General features: G+C 41.7%; 1 protein-coding gene across 5 annotated transcripts in view; it reads left to right on the top strand.

The window, feature by feature from the left end:
* Window positions 1–2318: 2318 nt before the first annotated feature.
* Window positions 2319–26881, top strand: part of LOC105931278 (rho guanine nucleotide exchange factor 9) — a 73781-nt gene continuing 49218 nt past the window's right edge. Inside the window, exons 1-6 of one of the 5 annotated variants that reach the window (XM_036127021.1) lie at window positions 2319–2500; window positions 2605–2722; window positions 9811–11470; window positions 13921–14259; window positions 15075–15201; window positions 15297–15406. In XM_036127021.1, the coding sequence (XP_035982914.1) occupies window positions 9890–11470; window positions 13921–14259; window positions 15075–15201; window positions 15297–15406 (2157 nt within the window). In that variant the 5' untranslated portion in view covers window positions 2319–2500; window positions 2605–2722; window positions 9811–9889. The remainder of the gene's footprint in view (window positions 2501–2604; window positions 2723–9810; window positions 11471–13920; window positions 14260–15074; window positions 15202–15296; window positions 15407–26881) is intronic. The other 4 variants (XM_036127019.1, XM_036127022.1, XM_036127020.1 and 1 more) reach the window with 4 other exon arrangements.

Below are 26881 nucleotides of genomic sequence, written 5' to 3'. Positions count from 1 at the left end.
CCAGGGTTCAGTCAATAACTTGTTTTCACTGCCTCTTCAGGCATGTCTGTCTCATAATTCCATGAACAAAACTTCAAGCTGACTTTTTCTAAAAAAAAAAAAAAAGTGGGAAATGGATGGGGGGGATTTTCTTCTAAAGGACTGGAGGGATAAAAATGAGTTTAGAGGCAAATAAAAAGCTTTGTATGGGTTGTTCAAGGTGCAATGTTTAAAATCTATAAGCAAGTTACTTTGTTTAACTAAAATCAGGGCTGATCTATCATATATGCAGGGATTACTACTGCTCAGGGCCCCCTGCTGGCTGGCTAAGAACACATACTAAAAAGTAGGATAAAACTTATATATATATATATATATATATATATATATATATATATATATATATATATATATATATATATATATATACGATCCTATATGGATAGGTAGTAAGTGGGCTCACAGGGGGTTCTTGTCTCATTTGGACTTCCTATATAACCCATCTCAGCAAGACAGTTGGGCAGTCTGAAGTGGGTTGTATGAATTATATTTCAATTGTTAATCACATCCTGGCACCATGACCAAGCTGGATGATAAATTCTTTAAAACAATTAAATTAAACAGCCTATTTTGCTTTCTGTGTGTTTGGGACAATGAGATCTCAAGACGAGGCACAAGAATTGAGCTGAGCAGCTGGCATCAGTAAACATTGTGAACGACAAGGGGTTCAACCTTACTTGTTGAGCCACGATGAGTCCTGCCACGGATAGTAAAAATGAAGCAAATGTTGATGACGTTAATCTTCAAGATATTAACTGTAATGACTGTTTGTTTTTTGTTTTTTTCATGCGCTTGCTTTCCATGCATATTTGTCAGTCATAAAAACCACATTACGTTGTACTAACAGAAACGGTTATGGGATTTGTGCCTTGCAAAGGTTTTCACCCCCTTAGCATATTTCATGTTTTGTGGCCTCACGTCCTGGAATTAAAATGGATTGCTTGAGCGTTTGCACGATTTCATTTACAGAACATGCTTACAATTTTGAATAAACTATGGTTATTGTTTTATTATTATTATTATTATTATTATTATTATTATTATTATTATTATTATTATTATTATTATTATTATTATTATTGTGCAGCAAGCAACAAATAGGACAAAATAAAAGAAAAAAATCAACATGCACAACTGTTCAGCCTCCCCCCCCAAGCCTCAACCAAGTATCTTGTACTTGGTTGAGGCTTCTGGTGAGCGGTTGTCTCTTAGCAGGGTTGTTGTGCGAACAAGTGCTTTCCATTTGAAGATGATGGATCTGATGGTGCTCCAGGGGAACATCAAAGACTTTGACATTTTATTAGAGCCTCACCCTGACTTGTATTTATCAACAAATATGTCCCTGACTTGTTTGGAGAGCTCCCTTTTCTTAATGGTGTGGCGCATCTTGCTTGGTGGTGCTGCAGCCTCTGTGTGTGTTTATACCGACAGGTCACGAGACGCTTAGATTGAGCACACGTGGACAACATTTCACTAATTATGTGACTTCTGGAGCTGATTTGTTGAACCAGAACTCTTTAGGGGCTTCATAGCAAAGGAGTGGCAATTTATTTTCTTTTTTAAAAATAATGATTATTTATTGTCACCCACTTCAACCGTTTTATGTGGGTCCATCACATCAAATAAGATAATAAAAAGCAATCAAATTATATGTTGGAGTATAAGAAAAAAAAGTCAAAACTCAAGGGGGTGAATACTTTCACAAGGCGCTGCGTGCTACTCCTGGTTATCTGAGCAACTTCTCTCTTTCTTCAAATTCAAATACAATATAAATATTATACAAAATAAAAGGTTTAAAAGAAAACACATGACTAAAGAGGAAAATACCATAGTAAATGTACCTCAATAATTTGATTTGTCATAAGCGATGTCACTAGAGTATATATTTTATCTTGATTAAAAATCAAGGAATAGAAAACATGGAAAATTAATTCAATAACTGACCATGACATGATTCTTTACTGTTACAGAAAAGTCCGACTAGTAGTTTTTATTTTATTAACGTAGGCTATTTATTTTTAATGAGCACATTCAAAAAGTCATTTCAAATATACTTCTGGCTCTCCTGTAATTGTAGTTGTGATAAATGTAGAATGCAAAAATCAAAATAAATAAATAAATAAATAGTACAAACAAAATAAGTCTGTGGTGGGCTTTAAAGCAAGCGAGGCCCCAAAGTACATTCTGCTTTGGGCCTTAGTCAACTTTTGACCGGCTCTGGCCGATATAACTAATTTCCACTGAACAGTTTGAGGGGGATATGAGTCTACGTGTGTGAGAGAGATAGACAAAAGAGAGAGGAAGACGAAGTGTGTGCTGTGTGTGTGTGTTTGCAAGAGCGCTTTATCACAAATCAGAGTTGTCGGCATTTGCAGGAACTTTATGGGGCAAGAGTTCACCGCGTCGTCTAAAGTCGGGGAGTTTCTCCACATCAGATGAAAGCTGACGAAGTTTTACGGGCGTACGTACAAACCAAAGCACATGTGAGCCGGGAGGAATAAAGGGAGTCGCTGTCTACAATAATACATCCGGCTTTTTTTTTTTTTTTTTTTTTTTTTTTTACAGGCGGACTGAAAGTTAGGCAGTGGCTGACTTCAACCAGTGTTCAGGCGGTGTCTAACCTAGCGACGTTACGGGACAGCGGCGGAGATGCCCTGGTAAAGTCGGCGGAGTTGTGCTGCGGGTGAGTCCACCGCTGGAACTTCATTTTTTGCCTTTAGTTTAGTAAAACAAAATCACGCTCTGCCGTATTCCCCCCACGGGGATATAGTTTATCAATGTTTCTCAGTTATAGAAATGTCCTCGGAAGAGACGGCACAGTGTCAGCGTTTAGGAAACGTACTACTGAAGTTGGTAAATTGCGTCAACGAGAATGTTTACAAACGCAACATTCCCGACAAATGTGGAGAAATAGACGCCCAACGAAACAGAGGCAGAAAAAAAATACCAACTTTATTTAGCTTTTTTTTCTTCTTTTTTTTTTTTAGTTAGTGGATGCGCGTTAAATGTTTTTTTGTAACATTGACGGCAAAAAACTTATCAGATAATCAAAATGCACTTTGTAGCCATATACTCTAATTATTCGTTTGTAATGTACGTTTAGTGATATGTTACCTTATTGTTCGAAATAAAGTTTATTATAGCTGTGAACTATTAAAATAATTAATTGTGACGTTTAAAAACTGACTGAATGCAGCTGTAACAGAGCCTGCCCAAAGCTTTACTTGGCCCAAGGGCCCCTTGGTCTCCAGTGAGCCCCCAATGTCCATTTAAGCTCATTGTCCACCAGCCATCAAAGCAACCCTTGTGTCTGTTTCTACTATTCACGTTGGATCTCTTTTCCAATAGGCATTCACCACAGCTTGTTTTAAAGTTAATAGTGAGCCAACAATGAACACCTAAAGGAATAGTTCAGATTTTTTTTAAGAATCTCAAATTTTTTGTGAAGCTTGAATCTTTCTTCCTTTTGAATGGTAATACGGGTAATATAGATAGGTAATATCCTAAATGCATGTGATAACTGTGTCAGAATTATTATTTTTTAATTTTGTATAAACTGTAGTTTGTTTCGGCCAATCAAAGTTCAAGGTCCAAAAACAAAGTGGATGCCTTACCATCTTAAAAGAAATTCAATCTTTAAAGTTCCGTAGCTTTATACAACAATGCTATTTTTGAGCAAGTAAATTGCTTTTGTGTTTATATTCTTTTTCACAACAGGCACATTTTTAACTTGCCCTGTGAAATTTCAAGCATTCTTAAAGGGCCAGCAAGTAACTCCAACCAGTTGCAGATATCTGCCTTAGGGCGGCTCTGTGTGCGCTTCACATTCAGCTTTTATTAAAAGGTCTTTTCAGCTACAGATTAAATTGCCACACCATAGCTGCTTTTTCTTGGGTGTAATTGGAGCACATTAACCAAAAAACAATGTCTGTTTTAATGCTTTGTCCAGAACCCATGCAGGCTGTGACTGGCATAAGTATGAAGCCCACAAACATCATCAAAAGAATGGCTTTCCTCCTTTGTGAAGCTTTGCCAAACCCTTCCTGCTTCAGCAGCAGTTCGTTTGTGGGGGTTTTTATGCCTTCAGCTTTGTTTTCGGAGAGTGAACTAAAGGCTATTCCACTGCTTTGACTTTTTTGTCTTTTAAAAGCATATTTTGGGGCATTATCAATCAAATGTATCCTTACATAACTCATAATTCACCTTGCGGTCTCTATTTTCACACACGTCTTCACACTCACTGCAATCCCATGACATGTCACGTTTGAGTGCTTCAAATCAACCCAGGAATTTTTGATTTATAACTCCAAAGGGCACTGCTCCAAAAACTGCTCTGGTTTTCTGACATGTTTTGGGTGTGTATTATCTGAGGGGTGCCTATGAATGTCTTGCACCATGTGCTGAGCTCTGTAGATCTTGTGATGAATTCTGATCTTCTTATGTCATTTTTGCTTCTCAACCATTGAAATGAGAGCTTCGAGCAGCCACATGCAATATTCCATCTGTTGATAGAATAGCCCATTAAGGCTTTTGTGTCACTTAGCTACATTTTATTAATTTTGTTCTATGTATTATGATGCAGATAAACAATACGGAATGAAAGCCTCTCTTTTTCTTTAGGTTCTCTCTTTTCTCCAACTCTTAGAAACAGGTGTGCTTCCAGAAACCTTTGAAAAGAGGTTCTGGTTAAGGGCCAGTGGCACTCTATGGTTGGCATGACAAAACACAAGCCCTAATAGAATTTAATTAAAAAATATATATATTTCAATTCAATTCAATTCAATTTTATTTATATAGCGCCAAATCATGAAACATGTCATCTCAAGGCACTTTACAAAGTCAAGTTCAATCATATTATACAGATTGGGTCAGATTATACAGATTGGTCAAAAATGTCCTATATAAGGAAACCAGTTGATTGCATCAAAGTCCCGACAAGCAGCAGTCACTCCTGGGGAACCGTAGAGCCACAGGGAGAGTCGTCTGCATTGTACATGGCTTTGCTGCAATCCCTCATACTGAGCAAGCATGAAGCGACAGTGGGAAGAAAAACCACCCATTAACGGGAAGGAAAAACCTCCGGCAGAACCGGGCTCAGTATGAACGGTCATCTGCCTCGACCGACTGGGGTTACAGAAGACAGAACAGAGACACAACAAGACAGACAAACAAGCACAGAAGCACACATTGATCTAGTAATCTGTTCTACATTAGATGGTAGTAGCGGGTGAGCCGTCTTCTCTGGATGATGTCACAGTTAACAGAACGCCAGACCAGGTGTACCTACTATGAAGAAAAAGAGAGAGAGCAAAAAGTTAAAAGCTGAAATGACGACAGTCATTTCAATGTAATACAATGCAAAACTGGAGAACAGTAGACTGAAGAACAGTAGAAATCAGTAGAGTGAGAAAATTAGACCCTGATGTCCTCCAGCAGCCTAGGCCTATCACAGCACAACTATAGAGATAGCTCAGGGTATGAGCCACTCTAACTATAAGCTTTGTCAAAAAGGAAAGTTTTAACATTAGTCTTAAAAATAGATAGGGTGTCTGCCTCACGGACCAAAACTGGGAGTTGGTTCCACAGGAGAGGAGCCTGATAGCTAAAGGATCTGCCTCCCATTCTACTTTTAGAGACTCTAGGAACCAGCAGCAGACCTGCAGTCTGAGAGCGAAGTGCTCTGTTAGGAACATACGGGGTAATCAGAGCTCTGATATATGGTGGAGCTTGATTATTAAGGGCTTTATACGTTAGAAGGAGAATTTTAAATTCTATTCTTGATTTAACAGGAAGCCAATGAAGGGAAGCTAAAATTGGAGAAATATGATCCCTCTTGTTGATTTTCATCAGAACTCTTGCCGCAGCATTTTGAATCAGCTGAAGACTTCGAACTGCATTTTGTGGACTTCCTGATAGTAAAGAATTACAATAGTCCAGCCTTGAAGTAACAAATGCATGGACTAGTTTTTCAGCATCACTCCTGGACAGAATGTTTCTAATTTTGGCGATATTCCGGAGGTGAAAAAAGGAAACTCTGGAAACCTGTTTAATATGGGATTTAAATGACATGTCTTGGTCGAAAACAACACCAAGATTTTTAACTTTATTACCAGAGGCCAAGTTAATGCCATCCAGATTAAGGGATTGATTAAGAACTTTATTTTTTGAAGACTCTGGCCCAAAGATTACAACTTCTGTCTTGTCAGAATTTAAATGCAGGAAATTTAAAGTCATCCAGCTTTTGATGTCATCAAGACATGACTGCAGTCGAAGTAACTGATTGGATTCATCAGGATTTATGGATAAATATAGCTGAGTGTCATCAGCATAACAGTGGAAATTAATCCCATGCTGTCTGATAATTTTGCCAATCGGAAGCATATATATAGTAAATAGAATTGGTCCAAGGACTGAACCCTGTGGTACTCCACAAGTGACCCTAGAGTTTGAGGAAGATTTATTATTAACATGAACAAACTGGAATCTGTCCGACAGATAAGATTTAAACCAGCCTAATGCTTTTCCCTTAATCCCTACAGTATGCTCAAGTCTTTGTAGGAGAATATTGTGATCAACTGTATCAAATGCAGCACTGAGATCTAACAGGACAAGTATAGACACAAGTCCATTATCTGAGGCCATGAGAATATCATTAGTGACCTTCACCAGAGCTGTTTCAGTGCTATGATGAGCTCTGAAGCCTGACTGAAACTCCTCAAGTAGGTCATTACTTTGTAAATGTTCACATAGTTGATTAGCAACTACTTTCTCAAGAATTTTAGATAAGAAAAGAAGATTAGATATAGGTCTGTAATTTACTAACTCATCTTGATCAAGAGATGGTTTCTTAAGTAAAGGTTTAATAACAGCTACTTTAAAAGCCTGTGGTACATATCCATTTACCAAGGATACATTAATCATGTCTAAAATAGGACCACTAATCAGAGGGAATACCTCCTTAAACAACTTGGTTGGGATTGGGTCTAACATACAGGTAGAAGGTTTAGATGAAGCTAAAATTTTAGATAGCTCAGAAAGCTCTACTGCTTTTAAACAGTTCAGACACTGCGCAGGTTCTAAGGATTCCTCCAATGCTGCCTCACTTACTGAGGATGAGGTAATCATGTTTGGGAGGATGCCAATTATTTTATTTTTAATGGAATCAATTTTATTTATGAAGAATCCCATAAAATCATTACTGCTAAGAGCTAAGGGAATGGATGGATCAACAGAGCTGTGGCTCTGAGTAAGTTTGGCAACTGTACTGAAGAGAAATCTAGGATTATTCTTATTCTCCTCAATTAATGATGAAAAATATGCTGCTCTAGCTCTGCGAAGGGTCTTGTTATACAACAATAGACTGTTCTTCCAGATTAGGTAGGATTCCTCTTGGTGTGTAGAGCGCCATTTTCTCTCCAATTTCCTAACATTGTGCTTCAAGGAACGCAGCTCTGAATTAAACCAAGGAGCCAGCTTCCTGTGAATAATCACCTTCTTTTTCAAGGGAGCTACATTGTCTAATGCAGAACGCAATGACGAAGTCATACCGTTTACAAAGACATCTATTTGTGAATTGGAAGAAACAACATTGCTGCTATCTGCAGGGCATTTCTGCAATACGGAGGATATTAAAAAGGGGACAGACTCTTTAAGTTTTGATACAGCATTATCCGATAAAGATCTACTATAATGGAACCCTCTTTTGGGGGTGGAGAACTCAGTTAGATTAAACTCAAATGTTATTAAAAAATGATCAGATAGGACAGGGTTGTGAGGAAATACTGTTAATTCTTCACAATCAATGCCATATGTCAGAACAAGGTCTAAAGTATGGAGCCGAGAGTGCGTCGGTTCATGCACATTTTGAGCAAAACCAATTGAATCTAGGATAGTTTTAAAGGCTACACTAAGGTTATCACATTCTGTGTCAACATGGATGTTAAAATCACCCACTATAATAGCCTTATCAGTATTTAACACCAAATCAGATAAGAAATCTGACAACTCATCCAAAAACTGAGTGTAAGGGCCTGGTGGACGATACAAAACAACAAACAGAAGAGGTTTTATTGCTTTGCAGCTTGGATGAGGGAAACTGAGGGTTAAATGTTCAAAAGAACTGTAGTTATTAATTGGCCTGGGACTAATTAATAAATCAGACTGAAAGATAGTTGCCACTCCTCCTCCTCTTCCCACAGATCTGGGAATGTGGAAATTTGAATAATTGGAGGGAGTTGACTCATTTATACTAACGTAGTCCTCTTGTAGCCAGGTTTCTGTGAGACAAACCATATTCTGTTGTCAAACACATTTATATTATAGTGCTTTAAAAAGTATTCATACCGCTTGAACTTTTGTATTTCATTTGTGTCTTATTTGACAGGCCAACTCAAAGCAGCTCTTAATTGGGAGGTGAAAGGGCAAATAAAATACAAGCTCTTTTGTTGCTATTGAAAAAATGCAAATGTATTAAGTAATTTGTGTTCAGCCCTGTTTCTCTGGTATCTCTAAATAAAATCAAGCACATCCATATGGCCTTAGAAGACATATACATATACATAGAGTATATCTTCTTTAATTTAATCTCAGTTCCAGCCCAGCTGTTTTGTGTAGGCCCTAAATGGTTGTTAGAGGACCAAAAAAAAAAAAAAAAAAATCATCAGGAAGATGAAGGAACACAACAGACAAGGCAAGGATTGTCTAGGTATGAGGTTGCTTAAAGCAGTGTTAGGTTCAAAAACAATATGCCAAGTTTTTAACAATTTAAGGAGCACCGTTTAATTCATTTTCCAAAAGGGGCAAGGGTATGGTACAACGGCAAGCAAACCAACATACGGCAGTCCCCCTAAGGGTCAAGCAGGATGAGCATTAATCAGACAGGCAGACAAGAAGCCTGTCGTCGGTGGGGGCAAGGAAGCTGATCAGAGGTGATAGCAAGATGAATACAAATGCACATAAAATTCCAATAAAATACATTAAAATCGTAGTTATAATGTGACAAAATGTGAAAAATATGATCTTTGTATCTAGCTATCTGTTCCTGTGTACAAATGTTTTCACACCTTTGTATAACTTTGTATTTATGGCACGGAACAAAACATTCCCAATTAAAAGGATCTGATGTGATTTGGGACACCCAATTAACAGGCCAGAATCTTTGAAATTTGTTTGCTTCAGAACGCGCGCAGCAAAAGTGATGTATGCCGAAGGCCTCCGCTATGTGAAATGCTCCCCATACATCACAGGGCTTACCAAACATGGGTAATTAGCATGTGGTCGGGTAGAACGCAGCATCATCCTCAAAAGGAGCTTATCTTAGTCGTGCGATGATGTCACAGCAGAAGCAGGTCTGAAATAACCAGTCATCCCTGTAGTGAGTGTTTCCATGACAACGCAGCCTCACGGTTAAACGGGGGACGGGGACTGTATCTCAAATAATTACTTTGGATAATTGGTACCAAATATGATGCAGGGGGGGTGGAGGGTGGCAGCTGGTGCTGACTTGAGGTACAGAAGTCCCTGTTTGAGAATCACAATCTAGCTTTTTCACTGTGATAATCTTAACATCAGGTATCCTTCAATATTTGACCTATGGGGTAAAATACAGCTTTCAGACTGATTGCACTCCCCTTACATTTTCGTGTTTGGCATTCATTACCACGTGTTTCCGGGTACCCTGTGCAAGTTAAAAGTGAAACAGCGTATATGAAATGACAGTGTTGTCAGTTTAACGTCCGATTGCTGAATAAAAATGTGCTTCTGCTCCTCCAGGTGTTTGGGAAAAAAAAGCGAGAGGACCTAAACATGATGTTCACCGGAGCTGATAGCTGACACTGTAGAATGAGAGAGGATGGAACAGACAGACAGCCCTGCCTCAGAGAGCAGCAACCCTAATGGGTTTGTCAACCGAGTGTTCAACGTTTCTCTGGATGTGGAGAACGAGACGGGCAGCGTTTGCATTCAGGAGACAGGGCTGGGGCCTGTTGAGGTGCAGAAAGAGAGCCAAGCCGCCTCCTCTCAGACCCCTGTCAAGGACAGACAGGAGGTCAACCGGAGGGCCCGTGCCACGGGGGGCATCTGGCGCATCTTAAACAGAAAGCGAGCTGTCTCGGAGCTGGAAAGGAGGCCCCATTCCATGATCTTGCCCGGGGAGGCGTCCATCCCTAAACTCTCGTTTGCAGACAAAGTCCGGTCTTTTAAGAAGCTAAAATCCCCCGGCGTGTTCAGAGGGAAAACAGGGAAGTTTTCCACTGCCAAGTTCACCGGCTCCCTGGTGGACGAGGACTCTTTCTGCCACGACATCGGCACGCCGCCGCCGACCAGCAAAGACGCCCTCCGAAACAGAGGGAAGAGGCATTCGTATGCTGGCTATACCTTAGACTTTGACTGCTCATTTGAAGAGCTTGACCTCTCTGCGCCAGTAGATGCCCATCAGCCCGCTGTTACAGGAGAGGCTGTCGTCCAGAACGGCTGTAAACCTTCTGAAAGAGTGTCCTACACCAAAAGGAGCAACAACAACTCAAACAGCTGTAACAAGATCAGCGCAGACTGCGAGGAGCCCGCCATTAGAAGTGGCCCTAGAAGCCACCGTAGTGGCGGTAGGAGGCACAAAGATGTGTGGAGTTACCTTAGGAGGATTTCCCTCTTGGGGAAAAGCAATCCCGTGTACTCGGAGAGAAGCTTCGACTCTGAGCTACCCTCGCTGGACAAAACAGTGGACTCGGACTTTGGGTCTGTAGACTTTGAGAGCGTCAGAGACTATCAGCCGCCACCCCCGAAACCCTCGGACACTAAGGGACACTTCGGTGGTCTTTTTAAATTTTTTAACAGCGTCGCCGAATCCGCCAGAAAATGGCGGACGACATCCCGGTCCTTCTCTCCTCCAGAGGGCGAGAGGACACCGATGACCACCCCGCGGGCCCCGCAGCGTTCAGTCGACAACGTTCACAGCGTTTCTCTGAGTCTGCGCAATGAAGGATCTTCGAAACCCCAAGCTACAGAATCGTCGCCGATGCCCGCAAACTCCTCGCACCGCAGGAGCTTAGACAGTGAGACTCCAGCGCCCGCTACTGGTGGACACTCCCCCAAAGTTGTCCTGAAGGCCTTTAGAGCTTCTTCGGGATCCCAGGCTGTCAACGGCCTGCAGAACACGGACAACGTGACAAACCACAAATCCACGGCTGTAGTAGAGAATCACATTGGGGATTCGAGTTTAAACACAGAGTCTGAAGCTGATGCTGCGCGGGATCAGCTGAACGGCCTCTGTCCGGAGGAAAAGGTAGGGGGACAGAAAGGAAATGAGCAGGATTCCAGGGATGCTCTTCTTGACTCCCACCAAGTACAGGATATGAATGTCCAATCACAACAAGGTGATAAAGAGAGCACAACCAATAGCATGACAGCCTCAGATTCTACTGAAGAAATTTTCAAGGTAAGTAAAAAGCAAACAAAAAAAGTAACAGACTAGTTTTCTAGCAATGCGTTTGTCAGAGAAGTCACTCATTTGTTTTGGTTAACACGCTGTTGTATTTCAATTCCCATTAAGAGAATGACAAGTCCGTGTGTGATGTGTTGGCTATTTATTCCATAACCACATTTCATTGCAGGCATTTTTCATTTCATTAACTTTCCCAGAAGCATGTGTCATGTAATTACAGCACCAGAGCTCAGAAGTTCATTTATGTAACTGCCTAAACCATGGTCATTCTTTTGCTTATTAAAAACAACCACCGGCGACCGAGAGTGTAAAAACGTTCTCAGAGCTGTTACTGATGTCTTTGGTGATACGGTCCGGAGTGGCTATAAAGATAGGTGTTAGATAGCAGCCCTCATGTTGTCCTTTTGCCCCATCTGTTGGAGAAAAGCGGTTACAGTAAAGACAACAACAAAAAAAAAACACCATGTTACAAAAGTTTGTCCTTCCCTGTTTGGCCAGCCTTGTGTAGCCAGCAAAAAAAAAAAAAAAAAAAGAAAAAGAAAGAAAAGCCTACATTCCCCATAGAGCCTGCAGTGTTGGGCTGCAGCAGCCCCAGAGGTGACGTCAGCGCCTCATGACGGCGGCCTCCCCTTCTCAGAATTAGTCATCTCCCTCCTAGTCATCCCAACGAGTCAGGACACGTTAGCCTCAGCTTCTGACTAAACGAGATATGACATCTCAATACTCAGCACACTTTTATAGGGGTTTATTATGCAGAGGCAATGGCTTTAGGAGCGTTTTGTTTTGGGAAAAGTGCTAATCTTGTCTCCCACAATCATTCAAGCAGGGTTCCACCTTAATATCTAGATTGGGGTCAGCTCTCTACGTGAAAGCTCTTTAATCTAAATTACTTTTTTTTTAATTCTGTCATTAAATTGTTTTTGTTTAGCGTGTAATCTTTTTATTCATAGCGAATCTTTTTGAACCAATGTTGCTTTAAAAAAAAAAAAAACTACTCAAGATCATTAGGTGATGTATTGGATTTAATTAGGTGATGTATTGGAGGCTGAAAACTTAAATACAGTGTCTTGCAATAGTATTCATACCCCCTTGAAATTTTCTGCCTTTTTCCTTTTTCCAACCACAACCTTCAATGCGTTTTGTTGAGATTTTATATCACAGATGAAGACAAAGTACGGCATGGTTGTTAAGTGGAAAGATTGTGATAAATGATTTTCTAAAGGCTTTACATTTAGCCCCTTTAATCTGATACCGTTAAATAAAATCCAGAGGAGCCAATACCTCCAAATGTCACTCTTATACTATTACATTATATAAGTAATTTTTATACTTTTAATTAATTCATTTTAATTTTAATTAAATTAATTTTTTAATTAATTAATTAATTAATTTTAATTTCTCATCTAAACTGAAAGGCTGATAAATGAGAGAATTAATAGGAGAAGCAGCAAAGAGGTCCATGGTAACTTTGGAGGAGCTCCAGAGGTCCATAACTCAGGATAGGTGTGCAAATCTGTTAGCGAGACACCTATCAATCACATGCTCAGCTCAACATATATGGGCTTGGTGGAATTGTGGCTAGAAAAAAAGACAATAATAATAATGATAAGTAATTTTTGCACTCCCCTGTGATGTGGAGTGGTGACCTGGTGCCCCAAAGACTGCTGGGGATTTGCCCCCCGGGGGCACGGGGTGTGTCTGGCATGTATAGATCCTCACATTCCATTACAGTCGACTGAGAGATTACGGAAAAGCACCTAAACGTTGGTTGCAAAAGTGGATTCCATTTGAACTTCAAGGGGGATGGATGTTTGCTAGGCACTGTATAGATTGTTCGCAGCACTTTTGCTCAATCGCGGATTTCCCATCGAAAACATCTGAGCATATCTATTTAAATAAAGGGTATGCACGCTGGCACCAAATGCAGACAGTCTCCAACGCAGGACCCAGTTTACTGATTCATATTTGATGCGCTGCTAACAGCTGGAGCAGGAAAGACCAGAACTTAGAAAGCCTCCTGTGGTTTGATGCAACTTGTAGATGTAGTGTATGTGTCAAAACCTGTTTCCAAATCTGGTTTGAGGGACACAAACAGGCTGCCAAACGTTTTGTTTTGACCTTTCATCATGATTAAGTAAAGAAACGGAACATATGCATTATTTATAACCCTTCCTTAATAATTACCTCCTGGTTAAAAAAAAAAGTACTATTCTGTGTCTTCAACTCAATTTGACTGCCAATCAGTTTGTCTTACCTGGCCGCCTGCGCATAAACGGCAAGCAAAGACATGCAGCGGCGGCTGATGGAATTTCCTTCGCGAAGAAATATGAAGCATATAGCTTGTCAAAGCTGCAGACGGTGTTTTCCTCATCCCCCTTGCACAAGAAATGCATTGTTGCGCTTGTATGTGGGCCAAACTGCTGAGTGTCTTTGCCAAATCCCAGCTGTGTGAGCAGATTGCCAGCAAGACAGGCGGCAGTGTGAGGCAGCCCGGACAAGCCGTGCCCCAGTCTAGCACAGAGAAGACCTCTGTGCCTCACAGGCGGCTGCTCCAGCGCCCCCGACCCGCCTCGGCCGTCCTGGACCTGTGGAGGCCCAGCCCAGAACGAGAGCTCTACGGCCATTACAGCGAGGTGGGCTCCCTGCCTCGGCTGAGACGCAGGCCCGCCGCCACCATGCTGCACTCCCCGGGGCAGAGACGGATGGCCGCGCGCTCCAGGCCTTGTTCTGTCATAGAGAGCAGTGTTACTCGAGAGACGCAGTCGACGGAGCTGCCTCACAGAGTAAGATGTCGAAAAGCACGGTTCATTTCTGCACAACAAAAGTCAGGTATTGCCGTAAATCAGCAAGTAAACACAAGCGTCCGCATTTGTATGGGAGTATACTGTATGTCAAGGTGGAAGTAGGATGGCCAAGGCTCACTAGTTGGACTCCACCAGCTCACTGGTAAATATAGAGCAAGTTTGTAATGAATCAAACACACTCTCCGGGCCTTGAAGGGCAGCCCAGCGCTAACCTAGTATTTATATACCGCTCGCTGTTAGTTGCAACAATGCCTGCATGCTCTGCCTCATTTCCAGAGGCCTTCATTTCTGAACGTTGCTTTTCCCTCGTTTAACTTCCCTTCTCTTTTTTTTTTTTTTCCCCCCCTCGCCTCCGTCTGACCGGGTCCCTTCTCCTTTTCTTTCTTTTTGCCTTCTCTGTCTCTCCCTCCCTCACTCGCCAGCCTTTCTCTGTGGCCAATTTTCTGCCTCATCGCTCCCATAAGCTTCACCTCTCATTGGCCTAACTCGGAGTCGGTCCATTTTAACCTGAGAGAACGGCCCGCTTGGCATGATGCACGGCCTCTCGTGGCTTTTGCCGCGGAGCGTGCGCGGAGGCCGGGCGGTGCACCAGAATAGAGTTGCCGGATGTGAAATACTTAAATTTGCAGCAAAAAAAAAGAAAAAAAAAAGAAGAAGAAGAAAAAAAAAAGGGGGACAAGGCAGAGAGGAAGGTTTATTTTAAGGTGAAGGGCAGAACAGTGTGTGTGTGTGTGTGAATTAGCGTTCAGTAGCAGTATGTGGAACATATGTCCTAACTACTCAGTACCCTCTAGGCCTTGTCTCGCCCTCCGGGAGTGTCACCACTAGAGCCCCCGCAAAGGGCATCTCTGCAGCGGTGTCGCTCCCTGCCTCTTCCCCCCAGCACCCTCACTGCCTTGGCTTTGCTCCTGCCTACGTCAGGTAATAATGCACATTCTTGTCCGCGGTGAATCGGTCGACTGATTTGCATGCGTCCTCTTAATTCTTTCCCTGTCTTTCTGTGCGCCTCACACCAGCGGACATGGGCCAGTCGTCCTCGTCTGTGCGCCTGAGGTCTGGAGGCTCCACCAGCTGCAGGAGGAAGAGGCTGCTAAGACCCGGGTCAGAACCACTTCAGGTCAACATAGTGAGTCAGACGCACCCGTCTCACACCACCTTGCAGAGAAAGGCAGCTTTATTTAGTCTACATTTAAGCCACTTTTCTTACGTGCGATACCAAGGTCTGCCGGATGCAAGGATAACGCCATGAGGTTATTTCTTGCAAAAATAGCAAGTGAGTGCTAAAAAGGCTTTAGTGGGCGTTTTATAAAATAAGGAAGAGGCTGATTTGCCCAAAAGGTCCAAATGTGGGTTAATTTACCTCTATGGCATCAATGCCTACATTTCTGACATTCAGAGTTACACATTTGTTATGAAATCTAAGGGAAAAGTGGCTTATTATTATTATGATTATTATTATTTCATAATAATAATAATAATAATAATAATAATAATAATAACAATATATATAGGCTAATATATATATAGGCTAATATATGTTTAGAAATACAGTGGGAAGTATTAACGTTTCCACTTTTTTGTCACATTTCATCCCCAAACCACAACCGATTAACACAAAGTAGGATAACTGCACGGTGGGAGGACCAGGGTACGTGGTTTTTTAGTGTTCTTCTTACGAATGAAAATTCAAAAAAGACCTCAGGTGTTTACCTTCAGCTGCCTTCGCAGGAAATTTGTCAGAGTAAAACTTACCAAGATTGAAGAAATTATTTTTGAGAGGGACCAAATGTTCTTCAATTCGAGTAAATTTCATACAGACAAATTTGCTGTGGTGTGTCAATAGTAGGACCACATTTTGCTGCTATTACAGCTGCAAATCGTTTTTTCCCCAATCTGTGCAAAAATAGCTCAGATCTATTCAGATTAGAGGAAGAGGGTCCATCCATCCATCCATTTTCTAGCACGTCTATCCCTGTCCGGGTCATGAGGGGTTGCTGGTGCCTATCTCCAGCTGTCAATGGGCGAGAGGCGGGGTTCACCCTGGACAGGTTGCCAGTCTGTCGCAGAGGAAGACGGTCATGAACAGCAATTGAATTTTTTTTGCCAAGGATTTTCTGTTAAATTTAGTTCTGGACTTTGACTGTGTAGTTCTAACACACGGATACTCTTTGGTTCAAACCAACCTGTCAAAACCTGAGAGCTGCTTCATTGGTACTGTGTCATACAAAGAGCAACCAGTACTGATCTTTGAACTAGAGGAGTGAGAGCTCTTTATGTAAACTAAACATGTTTTTGATCGTTTTTATTACATATTGTCATTTAATCTATAGAAATGCAAGTGTGATACAAAGGAACAGCAACAATAAAACGTTTTAGGTGCTGCTCATTGGAGGGTTGTGCAATTTCTAGAATCGGCTGGAGGGCACCACATGTGGTCCTTGGGCGCTACCTGGTGCCCGCGGGCACCATGTTGGTGACCCCTGATCTAAACCATCCATTATAGCTCTGTCTGGATATTCAGGCTCGTAGTCGGGCTGGAAGTCAAACCCCCACCCACGTCTCAAGTCTTCTGCCTCCTAATTGGTTTTCTTCAAGGGTTTTCCAATATTTCACTACATCCATCTCCCATCACCTCTGACCAGCTTTAGTGTATCTGCTGAAGAAAAGCACCACCAGAGCACGATGCTGCCGCCCACCGTGTTTTCAGCCAATGGAATGGTGTTTTTTAGGGGGATGTTCAGTGTTAGTTTGCATTCAGGACAAAAAGTTCAGTTTCAGTCTCATCCTGACCAGACCAGCCTCTCCCATCTGTTTGCTGTCTCCTCAGAAGTTTATTTCGGGGCTTCAGAGAAAAGGCGGTGGCGAAATGTAAACGCGTGCCTCACTTTTCAGGTTTTTATTTGGAATCTATTTACGTTTTTATCTTTAATCGTATCCATCCGCTTCACAGCAATGCACTGCTTTGAAAAGCAGCGTTTGTTTTATTTATTTTTATATGAAACCCCAATAAAATACATTGAGGTTTGTGACAAAATGCGGGGGAAAAAATTAACAGGATGTCGAGACTTTTGTAAGGCGGCGCATCTACAAGACTGTGTCTACGTCAGCTGTGTAAAAATGAGCTGCAGTAGATGCCAGAATAATGCTACACAGGAAGCAAATCGGGGCATTTCAGAGTCGACGCTTTGATGTGCAAGTGGCCTCTAGGGAACTCCAGTGGAAGGAGATGCAAAGATTTTCTAAAGCATCCCTGGCAGGGGAGGGAAGAGTTATTCGGCTGAGTCCAGGTTGCCTGTCTGTGAAACCTTTAATGCATAGATCCCACATTGATTCCATTGTTTAGTCACCAAAAGCCGATTCTCTGCTTCCGATGGTTGTCTTTTTTTCTTCAACATCCTCAATGCTCCCCTCAAATATACACGTGCATGCTCAGACGTATAGAAGTACATTATGTCTGCAATGTCACGAAAGTATGCAGGCTGAGGTTACATGTTCTTTAACGGGAAGTAAATGGAAACGACTCATGATGTGTACCCGAGGAAGACAGAGTAACATAGGCAGCTCATTGTCACAACGGTGATGCTGTCTGTGGAAGTGGCAGATTATGAGCCCGTACTGTCAGCTTCTCACGGCTGCCACGTCTTTGGACTGAAACCGAGTAAGCCGTGTCCTTGAGGAAATGAGACTGCTTGCGTTTCGACTTTGATTAGAACTTTTCTCTTCCTCCTGATCTAAATTGTATTTGTGAACCGCGGCACGTTGTTGCTATGACATTCGGCTGGCTCCCGTTCAGCTCCTTTGCTTCTATCTTTAGGCAGCCTTTTTAAGCATGAGCTAAATAGAGAAAGTGTGTGGGTGAAAAGAGAGAAAAAAAGGGGTGGGAGAGAAGGGAAGAGAGATGCTCCCTTTGTCATGGCCCTCCCCTGGGGGCTGCGAACATGGACATGCAACGCTGAGGAGAAGGAGAAAAAAAAAAAATCCAGCGTGTGCTCGAAAGGCGAGAGAAGCAAAAGCTAAGATTCAAACGAGATGCTTGTTTTAATGCCGCTGTTGTGTTCATATCGGCCAAATCCGGATGCTCATAAAACACGAATGGGAAACATCAACAGTGAGCAAAAAAAACGGCACGGCACGGTTTCAGATCGATATCTTGGTTGCACTGCAGGCTAATGGTTTTTCTCTCACAAGGCTGTCTAGCTTGGATGTGCTGTTTGGGATACAGTAAAGTGTATGTTACCCTCTTCCTGTTATGATGACGACTGAAGCCTTGAGGCCGCAGGCAGAGAGAAAGCATTCTCACTGCAGTGGATTAGCTGCTAATGCTGACGCCTCTTTTCTCCCTTACATTTAAATGGATTTCTCCCCCAGTTTCTCCTCTGCTCTGCGTTTCTGCTCCGCTGCTACACTTTCATCGCTTTTTCCCCTTCCCCTCCGCTTGTCTCCACTTCTGTCCCATCCCGTTCTGCACTTCGAATGAAAAAAAAAAAAAAAAAAGGAAACAAAAACGCGGGCAGTAGCAGTGTTTAATGCCTGCGCAGATAAGAGGTACGTGTGCTGTGTGCAGCTAATGCTGCGCCTGAAGCTCTGCTGTCAACTTGTCCAAAAGGAGGGGAGTTGTCTTGTTAGGGATTTCATGCAGATTAGGACTTTCAACGGAAATCGTATATGATTAAGTTGCATTAATAATCATATTATGCAATGGTATCTGTTTGTTATGAATGCATGAGTCAGCAGGAAGGGGCCAGTTGGCCCAACAACAAGGCAGGGATGGAAGGAGGCAAAGCTGAGTTCAAGAAGTTCTTCTTTTCTGCACATGTGAGGAGAGGAAGCGCCGATAAGGCAACGCAGACTCCGAACATTTTCACGTGTTGTTTCTTTACGCGCTCAACCTGCAACCTATTATTTATGGATCATATGATGCACCCATGCACAGCTCTGAATGACAGTGAAGTGGAAGGAGAAAATGAAAACATGGTTCTCAAAATGTTTTACCTGAAAGCGGGAGGTGCCTCTGGGTTTACTTTAATAAACTCCTTCGCAACCAATTTACGTCTTGTTAGTCACCTGTGTGTAATTTAACCTTGCCCCGGGTCACGGCAAAAACGTGCGGATGAAGGTGCCGTGGTCCGACGAGACCAAAATATAAACCTACAATGTAAAAAGGCTATGAGTCGGGGAACGCTAACAGTGCGTTTTCCACTGTAAAACATTGCAGTGGCAGCATCATGCTGTGGGATGGAGGGGAATGAAATACACGGCTAGGAGAAACAAGTCTTGTGATCGGGGTGGAGCTCCAACTTCCAGTAGGACTACAACCTTAAACATACAGCCAGAGCTACCAATGAAGAGTGTAGACTGAATTCCTGTGTTTGAAGGGCCTAGTCAAAGTCCTAAATCAAATTCTTTGGTGAGCTTGAGGAATAAAAATAAAAGAAGAATGTCAGCCTGTAGATTTCCTTGTGCTCCACAAGTGTGCGCTGCCCCATGTTGTTGAGCACGTACAAATTCAATCATTAAAGCTTGTAATGGGGCAAAAACATAAAGTAGTTTAAGGGGTGGGAATCCTTTTTTGCAAGGAATTTGCCTAATGGTTATTCTAACAATGTGCAGAGGGATTCCGTCTGGACGTCCAAAAACGCTTCACACGCTCGTATTCTGAATTCAGTATTAAACCTGTCAGCGTGGATGAGTCATTGCATTGACATCTTCCTCATTGGATGAGCATTGAGTAGCGCCAGCTAGCGATATCTCAGTCAAACACCCTGTGTACGTAATTTCACCTAAGGCCTTGTTTTGGAGAAGCTATGGGAATAGGTCCCGGCCAAAAATAACTGCACACATGCATAGTTTGGCGCGATAACCCAGAGGCGACCCAGAATCCTTCATCAGCGTTCATTCAGCATTGTTCACCTGCCAGCGCGCCAACAGCTACTGCTGTTGTAGAGTACACGATGAGCTCTGATTAATAGCAGCGCCCCTGCCTGCATCTGAACCGGATGGTTGGATCAGAGCTTCCCTAGGCGGATTCTCCCCCCCCACCCCCCTCCAAAAAAATCGGTTGATCGTGTATACATGGCTATGTGACCACATTTATGCTGAGTGTCTTTGTATGCGTGTTAGGGAAAGGAGAAAGGCTCAGGGCCTTCCTCTTATATAAGTATAAAGAAAGATTCCCTTACTCTCTGCAAAAGCCATTTTGACTTTTCACATGGCTGCATGCTCTCTGGGACTGGAAGAGCCGCTCTCCCCGGCCCGTCCTCTTTTACTGCATCATCCTATTATACCCTGTATTTTTGTCAGATCGTGTGCCGCTCCGCATGCACAGACTTGTGTTTGTGCGGCTCATGCCTCGTCGGGGCCGGAGTATGCACCATTCCAGCTCTACGCTGTGCTGCTGACACGTTAGAGCGGTAATAACCAGGTCGCCCTAACAGGCAGGGATTTTTATAATGAGATTCTTTTGACACGTAAACACTTGCTATTTAACACCAGCGGTAGTCTTTGGGTTATATTCCGTTTCGGATCAACCAAGATTCACAGCATCTGCTGTTTGTGACGCACACGGTTTATTTTTAGGCCCATTGGTCGTTTTTTCAGGGAGTAATCTATTCATGGGTCAAAATGGTCAGGATGTGATTGGCACTGTTACGTCACGTGTGACATGATGGTCCTGGGTTCGAATCCCAGCCTGTGTGCTTTCTGCTGGCATGTTCTTCCTGAGAATGAGAATGTTTTCTTCCAGTACTCTGGTGTCTTATTATTATTATTATTATTTATTATTATTATTATTATTATGGTTGTCGTTGTTGGTGGTAGTAGTAGTAGTAGTAGTAGTAGTAGTAGTAGTAGTAGTAGTAGTGAGAATAAAAATAATGTGAGTTTTAACATTTATTCATTTTTAAGCCATGACTTTACCAACTAAGCATCTTCTCAACTAAACTAATATGAGTAAGTTATTTAGTCAGGCAATCTGCCCAGGTGGTCAGGCTGCAGCTTATTGGACCGCTGGCTCATAGGTTGCCAGATGCAGTGTCCATGTTTTCATGGAGCTGGTTGCTGGTTTCATGTTGAATATCATGTCAAGTTGAATTATGGTGCAATTTAATTTGCTGCAGACTTTCTTTTTTTTTTTTAATAAGCAGAATTGGGGCATGTTGCTGGAAATTAGGCATTTAAATCAGTCCAAAACCCAGAAGGGTGTGCCTTCAGTCTTCAGTGGAGATGAAGATGAACATACAAATGAATTTTCGTCTCTGTTTGTTTTCTACATATACTGGAGTAGCTTCTTCGTTCAGACACAGGAAAAGTCAGCTTACTCCTTTGTAGCTTTCGCTGTGCTCAGAACTGTCATACTAAAAATGAATCATCCAGTGCTCTGAGAGTCTGGTTTTAGGAAGTGCCCAGCTGCATTTTGTAATTTAAATAAAAACACACAGCAATAACTCCGATCACTTTATCCTGCCTTAAAATAATGAGACAGAAGCTAACTGCCTTCTCAGTTTGCTGATAGTTAGGATGTATCCTGGAGGGCTCTGAGCACGACGGGCTACATTTTTCTGGCAGCTGCCACTTCTCGTGTACATTATTTAGCCTAACTTTCTCCCTCTGACCTCCGTGCTGCTGCGCCACACCACATGTGGCATCAGAGCACACTCTCCCACCGTAGACACGGATTATGCAACCACCTACCGGAGGTCTCTGCAGCTCTTCCTCATTCTCCATGTTTTGCACACCTTCCCTTTTTTTTCCCGACCTAAGCATTCATCTCTTTCATTCTTTCTCCTGTTTACAGATCAGTTTTTTTCTCCCATACCGTTTTTTTTTTCTGTGTTCCTTCACCTTGTCCTCCCTCGCCTCATCCCATTCCTCCCCTCCAGGCACGTGAAAACACCTGCCTTCTGCAGCCTGCTGAGTGTGTGTGTGTGTACGTGTGTGTGTGCATTTTTCTGCAATCATCCATGCCAATTTGTAGTCATATATTTGTGCACGCTCTGGTTTGGGAAGCTTGTTATTGAATTATGACATATGGAGTGGGCTCTTGATTCTTAAACCACTTCTCTCAAATTATTAATATATAAGTGCCTTGCACTAAACATTACAGTACAAGTGCATCTACAGAAATTAAAATGTAACCTAAAACATTATTTTATTTCAGTAATTCAAATCAAAATGTGAAATTAATGCATTAAAGATTATTTACACAATGAGTTATCTATTTCAAAGGATAAAAAAAAGATAATATCAATCACTAGGTCATATAAACAGAGGTGCAAAACAACTGTGTGACACACTTAGAAATTTTGGTTTAACTCAACATGTTAAACAGCCAAAACAGTCTAAACATTTCTGAAGTCAATGTAACTGATGTTGCCCTGTCTGATCACTTTTCTGTTTCTGTTTGAAAGCACCTTTAAGGACAATGCCACTGGAACTTTTATCCTAGTTAACTCTTCTACTTCACAATTCTGCTGTAACTCAGTAGATGAACTTGTAGATAACCTTAAGTCTAACGTTTCAGACATCATTGACTGCATTGCTCCAATTAAAATGAAGGTTGTTTCCGGGAAGAAAAAATCTCCTCGGAGAAATGCTCCAGCAGTTAGAAGTGAAAAAAGGGAGTGTCGAAAAGATGAGCGCGGGTGGAGAAAGACTAGACTCCCGGTTCACTATGACCTCTATAAAGAGAGACTTTACAGATATAACTTAAAACTGAAAAATTCAAGGGAATCTTTCTTCTCTGAGATCATTAACAAAAACATTAATTATGCTTGTGCCTTATTTGCCACAGTCGACAGGTTAACAAACCCTCCTGTGTCCGTGGCTTCTGTAGTCCACTCCACCAGGGCCTGCAGTGAATTTGCTAACTTCTTTATTGAAAAAATCCTAAAGATTAGAGGATCAGTTTGTACTTCCATATCAAGTTCAGAACCAAAGCTGTCGCCAACTGGAAGTTAACAACAAACAGCCGCTTTGATGCTTTCCAGTCAGGTTTCCATGTTCACCACAGCACAGAGACCGCCCTTATCAAGGTGTTTAATGATATTCCATATAAATACAGACTGTGGAAGAACCACAGTGTTGGTATTATTGGGCTTCAGTGCAGCATTCCATACTGTCGATCACTACATTCTGTTAGAGCACCTGGAAAACTGGGTAGGCCTTTCTGGTACATCACTGAATTGGTTTAAATCCTACTTAAAGAACAGGGACTTTTTTGTATCAGTAGGTAACTTTACAGCAGAGACCAAAAAAATCACATGTGGGGTTCCCCAAGGGCCCATCCTGGGTCTCCTTCTATTCAATATCTACATGCTCCCTCTAGATCATTAAAAAAAACACAAATTATCATAACTATGCAGACGACACACAGCTCTACATCACCATGTCACCAGGTGACTATGAACCAGTTCAAGCACTGAGTAAATGCCTAGAAGAAACCAATGCCTGGATGTGCCAAAATTTTCTTCAATTGCATAAAAACTAAACTGAAGTAATGCTTTTTGGACCGATGGGGGAGCAATTAAAAGTTAGCACACAGCTTCGGTCGCTTCAGCTAGAAACCACCAATCAGGCCCGAAATCTGGGTGTAGTGATGGACTCAGAACTGAACCTCCAAAAGCATCGAAACATAATTACAAAGTCAGCCTTCTATTATCTGAACAACATTTCCAGGGTTAAAGGACTAATGTCTTAGCAGGATCTAGAAAAACTAATCCATGCGTTTATATTTAGTCGAATTGATTACTGCAACGGTGTTTTCACAGGTCTGCCTAAAAAGTGGATCAGACAGCTGCAGCTGATCCAGAACGCTGCTGTCCGTGTCCTCACTAAGACTAAGAAAGTAGAGCACATAACCCCAGTTCTAAAGTCCTTACACTGGCTCCCTGTATCTCAGAGAATAGACTTTAAAATACTTATGTTAGTTTATAAATCCCTGAATGGCTTAGCACCTAAATACATCACAGACTTGTTATCAGCGTATAAACCATCCAGACCACTCAGGTTGTCTGGTTCCAGCCTACTCTGCATACCTAGAATCAGTACCAAAGCAGCATTTAGTTCCTGTGCCATGCTTATCTGGAACAAACTCCCAGGAGACTGTAAAATTGATGAAAGTCTGAGATGTTTAAAAACCCAGAGTTCCTTTAAGTCATGATTAAAAACTCATTTGTTTAGAGTTGCTTCTAACTGTTAATGTTGAAGCTTGTAGTCCAACTTGTCTTATACTGCACCAGATCTGCTGCTGCTTTTCCAATGCAATCTACTTGCCTCCGCAATGATTTTCCTGTTTCTGTAAAGCTTTCTTTCCTCAGTTTTTTTGTTTATTTTGTTCATATACAGCACTTTGAATTGTCTTATTACTCAAAAGTGCTTTATAAATAAACTTGCCTTGCCTTTTATTTTTAAGTAAATTTTTATGACTATAACAACCCTAAATTCGGTTTATCGAGTAATTTGAATATTACATAAGAGCAATGTTAAAAAAAGGATTTTTAATACACAAATGGTATATGATGGCGTTTGCAATCATTGGTATGATTGTTGGCTTGACAATTGTCCAGCCAACAGTGATTGACATTGCCAAAGAAGCTGGTTGTTCACAGAGCAATGTATTCAACTATGGAAAATTAAGTGGAAGGAAAAGGTTTGGTAGCAAATGTTGCACCGGCAACAAGCAACAGAGATAATTATTGTCTTGAGAGGAAAATAGTTAGGTATTTTGTCCTGTACCCAGTGGGTTGCTGGTTCAATACCCTGCTCTGATCAAGTCTCAAGTCATTGTGTCTTAGGGCAAGGCACTTCATCCGCATTGCCTGCTGGCGGTGGCCTGCTTCTGCCAGTCTGGCAGTCAAACATAGCTCACCACCGTCAGAGTGTGAATAGGTTGTATATACACGTACAATCCATTTACCTTTCAGGAATTTGGGGAAGATTCGTAAGGATTGGAGTGTTGCTTGAATCAGTGGTTCAAAAGTTCAAAAGCTAAGATTTATCAAGGACACGGGCTCCTACTGTCGCATTCTTTGTGTTAAGCCACTCCTGAAGCAGAGACTGTATCAAAAGTGTCTTACTATAGCTAAGGAAAAAAAAAGACTGACATGTAGTCAGAAGAAAGCAAAGATTTCATATGATTTGGAAATAAAGGTCCCCTAGTCTGGAGGAAGACTGGAAAGGCACAGAATTGAAGTTATTTTAGGTGTAGTGTGAAGTTTCCACAATCGTGAGATTTGTGGAGTCATCTTATATGCTGGTGTTGATCCATTGCATTTTATCGTGTCCTGTCACGTTTTAGAGCACTTCACGCTTTCCTCTCGTGAAAAAGTTTATGGAAATGCTGATTTCATTTTCCACCCGGCCTAGTAGCCATGGTATTGCTGTGCTCGACTGGCTTGCAAACCAGCCTAGAAAACCCACAAAGTGTTGTCACAAGATAGGCACTAGACACCAGAGTCAACAACACAAGCTGAAGGACACATCTGGCTCTAATTTTCTCATCCATCGTCTGATCTGCATGAAATTTAACATGATTGGTTTTAATCTAGTCCCAAACATATTATGTACATATATCCATGTAATTTGTAATAAAATAACACAAAAAATGTATGTGTGTCAGTGTTTTAATTGCATTACTCAAATACAGTTGAACTCAGTGAGAGGCATCTATAAAAATCTGAACATAGATGACTTTTCTTTCTTTAGATGAACGGTACAAACAGATACTTCAGGATGGATGCAAAAGGACAAGCCTCTTCCCTGCTCCCCAGTGCTTAGGGCGGCAGGTGGCAAAGGCAGGTGATGAATAGTGACAATAGTGAGCAGGAACACTCACAACCAGCACAGCAGAATGAGTGTAAAGCTGCACTGATTCAGGGAACAAAGCAAATCATAGCACAGTTCATTTGAGTGTTTCCCTTGTGCCACAGCTGGGGTTTCCAAAAGATCTGTTTTGCTTTATTTCATAACACACTGGCACTGATTCTGAGAATCATAAATAGATTTGGGGGGGCCTATAGCTTTATCTGTACTCCCAACAGCTGACTTCTTGTTGCTTTGTTTTTATGTTTTGTCGCAGAGGGAGCATTTTTCCTCTCCATGGGAAAATTCTAACTTGAGATTGGAAAGATGACTCAATGAGGTGGCCTTTTAACTGCTGAGAAATAAAACATGTAATCATGTCTTTTATTTTTTCCATCCTATCTGCATAAGTAGTTTCGAAATGCAGGGAAAAATCGTTTCTTACGTAGTGAGAACATTAATAGCTTTTACATGTGCGCAACGGCTACTAAACTGGCAAATCGTTGTTCTTCCATTACGATGTTATTTTAAAAGTTGTATGCGTGGTCAAAGCTACTGTTAAGATGACCAGGGGACTCATTTATAAACATTAAGTTTGCGTACGCAGAAACAAAATCCTGATTTATAAAACCATATGCACGCACACCAGCAAGCAACCATAAATGGTCAATGCAAAGCCACTCATGAGTGTTAATGTGTATTTAAATGAGCAAACTGATTATTATTATTTTGAAAGATAAGTAAAGAAAGAGTAAAGAAACTGAACAAATTTCACAGAAAGGCCTTTATTAAATGTTTAAATCAG

The sequence above is a fragment of the Fundulus heteroclitus genome, chromosome 23, assembly GCF_011125445.2.
Source record: "Fundulus heteroclitus isolate FHET01 chromosome 23, MU-UCD_Fhet_4.1, whole genome shotgun sequence".
In the NCBI taxonomy this organism is placed as follows: domain Eukaryota; kingdom Metazoa; phylum Chordata; class Actinopteri; order Cyprinodontiformes; family Fundulidae; genus Fundulus; species Fundulus heteroclitus.
This window is presented reverse-complemented; position numbering and strand designations above follow the sequence as displayed.